The sequence below is a fragment of the Barbus barbus genome (assembly GCF_936440315.1).
Source record: "Barbus barbus genome assembly, chromosome: 12".
Lineage (NCBI taxonomy): Eukaryota > Metazoa > Chordata > Actinopteri > Cypriniformes > Cyprinidae > Barbus > Barbus barbus.
In genome coordinates, this window is record NC_136740.1 from 4019292 (window position 1) to 4031734 (window position 12443).

Consider the following 12443-nt stretch of genomic DNA (forward strand, 5'->3'; position numbering starts at 1 on the left):
TATGGCCCTATGATTGCCATGATTCAGGAAAAATTAAACAGAATCACTGAATCCAGACATTAAAATGGAACCGTATTAGTAAATGAAATTAGTAGAAATAGTAAATGAATCCTCAAGTCATTCCAAACCATTTTGTCGAACGTCCCCTTTCACTTCAGTTGTATGCAAAAGATCAGCATCAATATTCTTATATTTTGTGTTCGGTAGAAGAACAAAAGTCATATTTGGAACAGCATGAGGGTGATCTCTTGAATCGCCCTTTTACTACTAAAAGCTAGCTGCGCTAACAGTTGTGCTATATGATACAAGAAACACAGGTGGAGAGATGTGTCGATAAATCAACAGAGATGAATAGTTCTTCATAGTTCCACTATTTTGATTCAATCTCATTTGTCTTCATTGTTTGTGTTGGCTGCCAGAATGATTGCAAATTACTCTGACATGACATAGTGACCTTTTTCATTGTTGTTTTCTACCCCACCCCTCCTCTTCCTCCAGGCCCAGATGATGGGGATGATGACAGAGTACTATCACTACATCTTCACCACTCTGGTAATGTACCGCAGTACTAACGGCAAATTGAATGTCATTTGTTCTTGGGCTGCTCCCACTTTATTTTTTGATGAATGGCTTTTAATTGCAGATGAGCTTTGGATCCAGTCTGCGATATCAATTTCACTTGACAAAACAGCCTTAATGGAGTTTCCGCCACCCCAGTGTAAACATTAGCCCTTCCCTCAAGCTCAGATCAGCAAAATGTCTTTCAAAAGCCTTTTGTGATTTTGTCTTTCAAAAGCCGAAGTGATTGACAACTGTGTTCCACCTCTGGAATTTGAAGGTCAGAAGTTTAAATTGCAAATCACTGTTTTTAGAGATTTCCTCACTGTCTCACAAACACACATTTTGGTGCTATTACAAAATCTAGTGAGCCGACTACATATTCAGAAAGCTCTGCTATTATATATATATATATATATATATATATATACAGTGGGGAAACAATTATTCAACACTTGAACAAATTTTGTATTAAACACATTTCCAGTGCTGCAATTCACATGAAATTCTGACCAGATGTTGGTATTAACTCAAGAAATCTACACAGAGAAAAAATATTGAATATTACAATCCATAAAAAAAGTTATGTGAAATGACACAGGAAATAAATATTGAACACACTAACTGAGATTATACTTAATACTTGGTGGAAAAGCCTTTGTTTGCAATAACAGCTTCAAGACGCTTCCTGTATGAACAAACTAATCGTTCACAGTGCGCAGGTGGGATTTTGGTCCATTCTTCTAAACAGACTGTCTTCAAATCTTGAATGTTCCGCGGGGCCCTCTTGTGAATCTTGATCTTCAGTTCCTTCCATAAATTCTCGATTGGTTTTAAGTCTGGTGATTGACTGGGACATTCCAACAACTTTATTTTCTTCTTCTGGAACCAATTCCAAGTCTCCTTTGCAGTATGTTTTGGATCATTGTCCTGCTGGAATGTCTATCCATGTCTCATCCTCATCATCCTGGCGGATGGTAACAGATTCACCTCAAGAATTTCCTGGTACATGGCTCCATTCATCTTCCCTTCAATAACATGGATTCTGCCAGTACCATGAGAAGAAAAACAGCCCCATACCATGATGCTTCCACCTCCAAACTTCACTGTTGGTATGGTATTTTTAGGGTCATATGCAGGAGCCATTTCTCCTCCAAACATGGCGTGTGGTATTATTGCCAAAAAGTTAAATTTTTGTCTCGTCTGACCAGACTACATTCTCCCAGTAATTCACAGGGTTGTCCAAATGTTTTGTAGCAAACATCAAACGAGCTTCAACATGCCTTTTCTTCAAAAATGGAGCCTTCTGAGGTGAGCGTGCATGGAGGCCGTGGCGGTGGAGTGCATTGCCTATAGTTTTCTCTGTGACAACTGTACCTGCTGCTTCCAAGTCTCTCTGTAGCTCTTTCCGAGTGGTCCTTGGCTCTTGGATTACTCTTCTGATTAACCTTCTGACTCCCTGATCAGAAATCTTTCGAGGAGCTCCTTTGCGTGGCAGGTTGATGGTGGAGTTGTTTTCTTTCCACTTGCGTATAATGGGCTCAAATGGTGCTTACAGGAACATGTAGGAGTTGTGTAAACCTCTCTGTAACCACTACCATTTTTATGCAGCACAACAATCTTGTTGCGAAGGTCTTGGGACAGCTCTTTGTCTCTACCCATCATGAGATGTTTGTATACTTGCATTCAGAGGTGGGTAAGGCTTTTTCTATAACGGATTAACCTGCAATAACCTGGCTGATTCTAATTTGCACAAATAGGAGGTTGAACTAATTAGTGAAATCATTTTTCTTTGTGTGTTCAATACTTTTTTCTTCTCCTATTTCACGTCATTAAATATAACTTTTTATGGATTGTAATATTCAATATTTTTTTATCTGTGTAGATTTCTTGAGTTAATACCAACATCTGGTAAGAATTTCATGTGAATTGCTGCACTGGAAATGTGTTTAATAAAAAAAATATTCAAGTGTTGAATACTTATTTCCCCCACAGTATATATATAATAGCAGATATAATAGCTATATGTATTATATATATAATACATATATCTTCCTTCGGCTTGCTCCCTTGATCAGGGGTTGCCACAGCGGAGTGATCCACACAACTGATTTGGCACATGTTTTATGCCGGATGCACTTCCTTCCGCAACCTAGCCCTGAGAGTGCACTAACTCATGCTGGGACACACTCACTCATTCACACACACTACGGCCAGTTTACTTTGTCCAATTCACTTATACAGCTTGTCTTTGGATTGTGGGGGGAACACAGGGAGAACATGCAAACTCCACACAGACAGGTATCCTGGCTCAGCTGGGACTCGAACCAGGGACCTTTTTGCTGTGAGGCAACAGTGCTACCCACTGAGCCACCGTACTCTCTCTCTATACTTACTATACTTCTGGGACAGAGTTTGAGTGTCCTTGTAATGCACTGTATATGTCAAGCATCTGAGTTATGAGTGAGGTTTACTGATCCTTGCTAAAGGCTTGATTACTACCCAACACACTGAAAATTAATCAACTGTGTGTTTTCATTAGATTATTAATTTGTTTCTGCCAATGTGAATTGATCTATGATATTTTCACACATGTATCATTTGTTATGATAAATAGACCATAGCAGTTCAAGTTTATTTATATAGCGCTTTTTACGATACAAATCGTTGCAAAGCAGCTCTACAGGAAATTAAGTTTCCACAATATATTTATATATTGCAGAACCTTAATATATTTAACTTGTGGCAAAATTAGGTAATTCTGTATGTTGTCTGAGCGTTGGCATCCTCTGAGGTCCTCTGAGGGGTTGGCATCATCTTTTCTCAGGTGTTCGGTCATCTCAGATCATTTAAGGGTTGGATCCAGACTGAAGCTTCTGTAATTCCTAGTTACCATGGGATGCTAATGTTGCAGAAACAGAGAAACACATAGAGATATAATTAGCGTAATTGCTGTTCCATCTACGCAAAAATAATTTGTTCAACCCAAGCTAAAGAATAATAATAATGTACATTTGATCAGATATAACTGCAGTACAAGATTATAAGATGCATTATGTGAATGCTTGGCTAAAGAGATGTGTCTTTAATCTAGATTTAAACAGAGAGAGTGTGTCTGAACACCGAACGTTATCAGGAAGGCTATTCCAGAGTTTGGGAGCCAAATGTGAAAAAGCTCTACCTCCTTTAGTGGACTTTGCTATCCTAGGTACTACCAAGAGTCCAGAGTTTTGAGACCTTAGGGAGCGGGTTGGATTGTAGCGTGGTAGAAGACAAGTTAGGTACACAGGAGTTAAACCATTTAGGGCCTTATAGGCGAGTAATAATATTTTGTAACTGATATGGAACTTAATAGGTAGCCAGTGCAGAGACTGTAAAATTGGGGTAATATGATCATATTTTCTTGACCTGGTAAGAACTCTAGCCGCTGCATACTGTAGACTATCTATAGCTTGTTTATTGAAGATGCAGGACAACCACCTAGCAGTGCATTACAATAGTCCAGTCTAGACGTCATGAATGCATGAACTAGCTTTTCTGCATCAGAAACAGGTAACATGTTTCGAAGCTTGGCAATGTTTCTAAGATGGAAGAATGTAGTTTTTGTAACATGGGAAATATGATTTTCAAAGGATTAGTTGCTGTCTAATATAACACCCAGATTTTTTACTTTAGAGGACGTAACAGTACATCCGTCTAGTTGCAAATTGTAATCCAAGAGATTTTGTGTACTTTTTTTTTGGTCCAATACGTAATATCTCTGTCTTATCTGAATTTAATAGGAAGAAATTATTGGTCATCCAATCTTTTACATGTTTTACACAATCTATTATCTTAGATAGTTGAGAAGTTTAATCTGGTCTTGTTGAGATATATAGTTGAGTATCATCAGCATAACAATGAAAACTAATCCCGTATTTTCTAATAATATTACCAAGGGGCAACATGTATAATGAAAATAGCAGAGGACCTAGGACAGATCCTTGTGGTACTCCAGTCACTCCGAGGAGATATGCAAGTGGAATTTTACTGGAAGACAATGCAAATTAATGTACTCCATATGATTGAACTGTGTTATCTGACTGCACAATATGATCTTGTTAGTAAATATAGGTATTTGTGCAGAAAATATGGTTTTAGAATGCACATTTATTTTGCACAAAAACTGTTCATTTACATATGGTTGCACAGCAAATGTGTATATATGTGCTTTTTATTCATTTCTAAAGCTTGTTAAAACATTTAGGCAGTTTAGGCATTTATACTAAGTGTAAAAATAGTAGTAGATACGTTTACACCAAGTATTAATAACAAATTGCAAATGGTCATAGATGTTATTCAAAGTGTAAACAGATGTAATGTTGTGTGTACTGAAGGTAAAATATCTGAGCAATAGTAAGCAAAGGTGAAATTGGCTTTTGGCAACTAGTTGCTTATTTGCACTGGACACTGCCTTTTTATTTACACTTAGCATAAATAGCTGCTGCCAAAAAAAAAGATAAAATATTTTTTTAGAAGTGTCATACCTAATCAAACCATGCATTCAGATCTGATTATTTTTATCTTTATTATATGCAAAATATAGTTTATGTATGCAACTTTTAGTCTAGAAAAAACTGTTTGATGACAGTGCTGTAGCGGATTAAATTTGGTCAGTCCAAAGTACTTTCTGACAGCGTGGACATTCCAGTGGGTGGTGGCAAGTGTCATTATGAGTGAGTCATGAAACATATACGCAACCGATTCATTCAAATATGTAGATTAATTCAGAAGCGAAGCACCTATGCAATATTGCAGTGCAATGCTGTGTCTTTGTTTGGAACTATTTGGAACTTTCGTTGATGGAGCAAAACTTGATAAACTGGCAAAATGGTCTCATGTAAGTTTCTTTCTGAATCTCTGACGTAACAAAGTAGTTCCACAATCCACACATGAAGGATTTTGTGACAGTCCTTGGTTTTTCCTTCCTTGTTTACATTTTTATATGTTGAATTGCATAATGCGATATCACTACGTCGATGACACTCTCTTTGCCAGTGTGATATTAGTTTGGATTTGAACCCAGGTGTTTTCCGTGGGTAAACAGCACTTTCCTATGTAAATGAAAACAAATTTAATTATTGCTATTTCATCATTGCTGACAATTTTATTAATTCTGAAATGTACCTACTAAAGCATGAAAAGTCAACAGTGATGTGTTTGAGATAATAGATCATAACTGTCCTCAGAACAGGCCGTTATAATTCCTGCTTCCTCACCTATAAAAGGACAGGCCTAATTAATCTATAAAGGCACAGTAGTCTTTTTTTAAAACTTATTTTCAGATTGTTTTGAAACAAGTTAGCAGTAATAAGTTATTTATTTTTATTACTATAACAGTGTGTCTTAACCAAATGTGATGCTCAGTCCAAGATTCCAGTAAGCAGCAGTTATTCTGTCCACACTGAAAGGCTGCTTGTTGCAAAAAAAAAAAAAAAAAAAACATATGCCCTCGCAACACAATCAAAAGCTGAGGAGCATAACAGTATGAAGTTATATGTCAAAACCTTATATTTTTATAACCAGAGATGGGCACAATTACATCGACTGTTCTTTTTTTTTTTTGAGTTGGAACCATGGACGAATTAAAGGTTCATTTCACCCACAAATGGAAACTATAACCTTCATGATGCTTTTTCTGTGAAACTTGAGCGATTTGCCTTGTATTGTAAGATGTTTCTCAAATTCCTCAATCAGTGTCACCTTAACTGTCTTTGATGTGTTATTTACAAAATCCATCGTATATTAAACGATCGTAGTTCTCCCACTCTAAATATCCATTCTGCCGCTATGTTGTTGGCGAACAACGATGTTGGATTTACATGACATAATTTTGCCAAGACCTCCCCATCTAAGACATAATAAAATGAACAACGTAGCTATTTTCGTAATTATATTTTTACAATAATCCAACTAGAATTCCACTACATTCTAAGTATTTGAGCATCAATCATTGCTTATATGCTAATGTCGCACTGATACAGTAAAACATTAAGATGGAAAGAAGCCATAAAACAGACTTCCATCATAACATCTACATTTAACAAGAAGTCATTTATGCTATAGTTCATAAAGTGCTGTTTCTCGGGGCAAGCTTTTTTCTGCATGTGTTTTTCATGCTTCTCTCCGAACAGTTCCAGCCCCACAGGGTGTTAATGAAATAGTCTATTATGTTCTACCCCATTTCTTTGCCACCCCCACCTTCCCAACATGTTTGGCAATATGTAGGATGGTACAAGAAACAGAGTGACTGTTCTCAGAATAACACTCCAGACAATAGCATGCGTAGTGTGGGTGTGTGTTGGTATTGTTCTAGAGCGTTAATTAGCCTTAGCACATTACGGGAAGTTCTTTCAATGAACATGGTCTTGTTCATTTTGCCATTCATTTTCAGATTTGCAGAACCCCGTGTTAGACGGCTGCGCCTTTTGCTTTGACCTCGTAAGACGAAAAGATTTCGATTAATTTACACTTAATCTTAATGCTATTTTCCACCCCAGCAATTTCATTTTCAGATCGTTTCATCCCACATCACTGCATTGAGAAAGTGAAATTCAGATTTTTTTTGAAGAAGAATCCACATTGTTGAAATCAGTGAATGCCAAGACATAGTGATACATTTCAGTGTCAGGTCGGCATTCAGAGCGGTGTGAAGTGTTTACGGTTCAATTCGCTGGATGGAAGCAATGAAGACCGGATTACAGAGGAAATAACTGTTTCAATCAGCTATTGTGCGAATGACTCCTGGCTCACTGTCTATGATATCATACATGCTGGCACAGAGGTGTACGTCCTACTATGCTTCATCTGGCTGTACCCAGGCGGCCTGAAAAGCACGGTATTATCCTTAATCTCTTTTATTTTTGCTCTGTCTATCTTCTTTTTACCCTCCTCTCTATCTGCTGCTTTTATTAGGGGACAAAGAGACAAGAAGCCACTCACCCAGCAACAATGAAGCTCGATTCAGCCCGGTTAAATTAGATATTTTCTCTCTCTTGCTCTTCCTCTAGGATCTCATGGCCATAAACCTGGAGCCGTACCGCTTCTGTGGTGTCAATATGACCGGCTTCCGCATCCTAAACGTGGACAATCCTCAGGTTGCCTCCATTGTGGAGAAGTGGTCCCTTGAGAGGCAGATTCCCCCAAAACCAGACTCCGGTCTCCTGGAAGGGATCATGACGGTATGCTTCCATTTTCTCCCTGAATACCACCGCCAGCTAACCAGAAAAGAAAAGCCAAATTAAACAATGGCACAAAAGCTTTGAATAGGTTCCGCTTTCACTGTAACCAATGTAATACATAGCCATACTTATTCAGTCAATCCATTCTCTTACAAAATAACCTTTAAAGGAGCTATTTATTTCTTAATATATTCTGTGAGCTGTTTCAGATGGATTTGGTGTCTCTAATAATAATAATTGCCATGGTTGAGACTTAAATACAGTATCTACTTTTTATTTGCTAGGTAATATAATCTTTTAGACTGCAGCAGTTCAGATTTAATAATCCCAAATGGTATGCCTCATGCACTGCCATTGTTGAATACCATAATACCATAAAGACTGGTTTCAACTGTATGGCTTCTGTGATTATCTATTAATCTATTTCACAGTAGTTCAAATACTACTACGCTGTTCTGTAGAATTTCGGATTATTTTGATGTAGAGGAGTACTGTTATTACAGAAAAAATGCATTCAGTGCTACATTTACTCTAAATTTACCTTTTGTTTCATGCATATCAACGTGTGCTACTTTGTCTTTTGTGCAAGGTTGAAAACTCTGGCATACGCATCTTATATGGTATCATTGGATTTGCAACGGTTAACAAGAATGATGTGAGACATATAGTTCCTGCCACATCCATCTGTTGAATACAGACCATTGCAACCACTCAGTTTAGTCAGTCCAGCTATTGACTGAAAGTACTTTTCCATCTGGTCTAGTGTTCCCAACACTCTCATAATATCCACAGCTCTCAAATCACAACAACTTTTTGCCTGGTTACAAGAAGCCTATGGCAAGGTCGATGTAAAGGACATCTCAGTGAACACTCGTCCTCCTTCCTGCGGACACGCTTGATCTAGAGTAGCTCACATTGCCTGAACAATGCACACTGCAAGCCCTCATCTCTCCAGAAGATTGTTACAGTAGAATGTCTTAGACACTCGGCAAGTGGATGGTGTACCAGTAATTTTCTTGCTTTTTATTCATTGTCCAAAGAGTTTGCAGAAAGAAGCACTCTAGTAGCTGTTGCTTTATGGCTGTTAACAGTAGCAGAGCTGGAAAGTAACATTGATGTCTATATTGAGTATTTTGGTTCTTGCTTGGGTCATGAGGGTCAGCGGACAAGCATTCTTTTCTCTCTGTGCATGTTAGGTCAGGGGTGTCCAATCCTGCTTTTGAAAGGCCAGCATCATGCAGATTTTCCCAACACACCTGACTTGTTTTTTTTTGTAATTCTGAAGACCTTGATTACCTGGTTCGGGTGTGATTTAAATTGGGGTTGGAGCTAAACTCTGCTGGACAGTGACCTTCCAAGAGCACAATTGGACACCCCTGGTATATGTTAGAGGGAATGTTTTAAGTGCATAGAAAGAAACTGACTGGAGAGGGCTGGAGACCAGATACATTCAAGCCACAGTAAGTTCTTTGATGAGCTGAGCTTGAGGGATCAAAAACCTAGGTCAGATTTGTGAGGTACAAGGTTTAATGCTGCTGCCAGCATTGCTCCTGGAGTTGGTGGAGCTATCTGCCATTATTCAATGTGCAAAATAAAACTTATCCTGCCATGTAGGGGAATACATTTTGAACTTTGTTGGAAGATGTCCTTTGCTCTTTTGCTAACACTTAAAAGCAGAGAGAGGTAACTCTGTTCTAAGAGGGTCACCATATCCTGCAGAGTTTAATCTCTAATCAAACAAAACTCTCTGTAATATTTGAGTAATCCTAAAAATGTTGGTTTGATTTATCAAGTGTGTTTGATTAGGGATGAAGCTGAACTCTGCAGGATATCACCCTTTAAGACTCTTATAAAATGCACATAGTTTTATAATACAATATAACAGCAGCTGCAGTGATGCCACTGGATTGTCAATGGCTCACTTAGTATCTTAGTTGGAGTAATTCATTTCTCTTTATTTTGAGTTAATTTTACTACTTTTGGAGGTGTGCTTAAGGCATCTTATAGGTACATTTTCATAGTTTTTCCTTAAACATATTCTGATGTAGGGCATTTCATAAATTTGCCATATTTTTCTGGATCATCCACGCAGAGAGTGTTTAGCATTTTCATCCAGTTTAGAGAGGTTTTGAGAAATGCTTTGGCAGTATTTGAGCATACAGTAGACCGTGTTATGAAAATGGAGAGAGAACAAACTTAAGGAAGCAGTGTCTGACAATCCTTAACATTTAGCTGTAGCCTGTTTGCTGTAGATTGAGTGTGTCTCAGTGGTAACTTGTGGTTGGATTTGGCTCAGAAGTATGACTTGGTCATGCAGAGATTGTGGAAAAAGATTAACTCCAGTCACAGTGGTTACAGATGCTGAAATGATTGGAGGACTTAAATCTCCTGCTGCTCTCTTGTTCTGTGCTTGCTTGATGGACCGTGTAGATAGATTCCTTTATCTTTGTCCATCAAAATCAGAAATCTAACATATGAGAGATACAGGTACCACCAAATTCTATACAATGATGGCACTGACTCCTGATTTGGTAGCACTGGTGGAGGGAACATGAACTAATAAAGTAATATATTACACTATTTGTCTCGTGGAAATAGTTTTTGGACAGTAAAGCACAGAGTTCAAGTTGTGTTTAAGTTGTATAAACCAACTGTCTAAGTGAAATTTTTATAGGACTTCGTTCTTCCACACTATCATGCATTTGTAGATCATGGCAAACAACATACTGCTATTCTAAAAAAAAACTGTATTTAGAAAACTGTGATATTTGTTATATACAACATTAACCACATTTAGTATATATATAAATGAAAAAAAAAAAACTGCCACAGCTTCATAACAAAAGTTATATTACTCCTGTAATAAGTTCATACAGTATATACATGATTATGTTAATCTAATAACATTCAATATGGATATACCATATTTCTGCCAAAATGCCATGGTTAGTGTTAATAAATGTTACAGTAATGATAGTGATACTACATAAATTATAAATGTCCATAATAAATGTTGGTAATTTGTTGATTGTAACAACTTCTAACTGGATCATTCTTGCCACAAAGTTTCTTCTGTTCAGTCTCAATCTTCTTTTCAAGTTCAGTCGGTTTTATTTGGCTTTAAATCACCAAAACATCTGAGGGTTGTAACAGATAATTCTGTGCTGAATTCAAGTGCTTCTCACTGGGTCACATGACCGAGATCTGTCTGCAAATAAACATACCTTCTCCGAGTTCAAATGAGTACTGCTGTTTTGTTCCACTTTTGGAGCATTTGCCGTTTGATGTTTCTCATCAAAAACAGCAGAGCAAAATCAAAGACAGTTGGGCAACTTTGTAGCTAACAAAATGCAAATAAAACTTAGTCACACCAGCATGAAGGAAGGTCATAAAATATGACCATTAGTCACAGTTTGAAGATGTGCAAAGTGGAATTAAGCAATACATTGGATTCTGATTTCACAGTACAAATATAGAAACAATTAGTTGTCAAACACTAATTCTTTAACTTTTAGACATTTAAACTTCTAGCATTGTTCAGTTAAAGAACAGTGAACAATGATGCATTACTAAAAAAAGCCTTGTTCATATCAAGTGCAGTTCATCTAATTTGCAAATAAAGCACTTGCTTGTTAGTCGCTCAGTATATTAGCACCCCTTATTAACCCTTATACACTATTAAAACAAGTATGAACCCTGAATACTTGAGCACACAACAACATGAAAATTGTGCCTATTTCTTGAACCACAACCCCTTCCTCCTCCCCCTCCAAAAACAACAAAACATGTACTCATACACACTGTCTTCTAGCATCAGACTTGAATCAAAGGTTGATGAGTTCTTTTCTACTTACATTTTGATTCAAGTGTGCTAATGGTCCTGAGCAGTGGACCAGTTTGCTGTTTGACAAGGTTGTCAACTGGTCAGGTCTTGCACTCCTCCCGCTTGTCAGATCCTTTCAGCTGACATATCGCCCCCCTATTTATTCCAGACAGATGCTGCTCTGACGTACGACGCAGTCCACATCGTGTCGGTTTCTTACCAGCATGCGCCGCAGATGACTGTCAACTCATTGCAGTGTCATCGCCACAAACCCTGGAGGTTCGGAGGACGCTTCATGAGTTTCATTAAAGAGGTAATGACAATCGCTCATGGCAGTGCTGTCACAAACACTTCAGCTCTCCAGAGACAAGATAAGATATTGTTTAAATAACACAGTATCAGCTTCTCTGCTGAACACTTTCCACTGATGCCTGTTTAAACTCATTTTAAGAGGTTGTCTTTTTACTTTTGATTTAATCTGCATTAATTGTATACGGTGGCCCCCAAAAAAGTATTTGCACACGTTAGAGATGATTACAAACTTTTAATTTGAAGTAATATTTCAATTTTCAGTAATTTTCAATATGTTTAATTAACATTTTAAAGAAAGATAGCTTAAGCACACTTTTCAAGTTAAAAATGTATTTACAGTTTGGTATGTCTGAAAGTAGAATCAATAGAGACACAACTCAAATTGAAGACATTGTATGGAACAATACAGTTTTTAAAAATTGCATGGCATACCAATCAGTTGGAATTGACTGGTAAACTGGTTACAGTAATATTCTTAAATTAGAGAGAGAAAATCAAGCTTTAATTATTTAGTCGTCAACCAATATGGA

The 12443-nt window shown here is 37.4% G+C and overlaps 1 protein-coding gene across 1 annotated transcript in view; it reads left to right on the forward strand.

Annotated features, from left to right (window-relative positions):
* LOC306877790 (glutamate receptor ionotropic, kainate 3-like) overlaps positions 1–12443 on the forward strand; it is a gene marked incomplete at both ends in the record, with an annotated part of 140037 nt that overhangs the window by 69463 nt on the left and 58131 nt on the right. The window contains 3 exons of the mRNA XM_079429766.1: positions 499–552; positions 7608–7778; positions 11771–11914. Coding sequence (XP_079285892.1) covers positions 499–552; positions 7608–7778; positions 11771–11914 — 369 coding nt within the window. The remainder of the gene's footprint in view (positions 1–498; positions 553–7607; positions 7779–11770; positions 11915–12443) is intronic.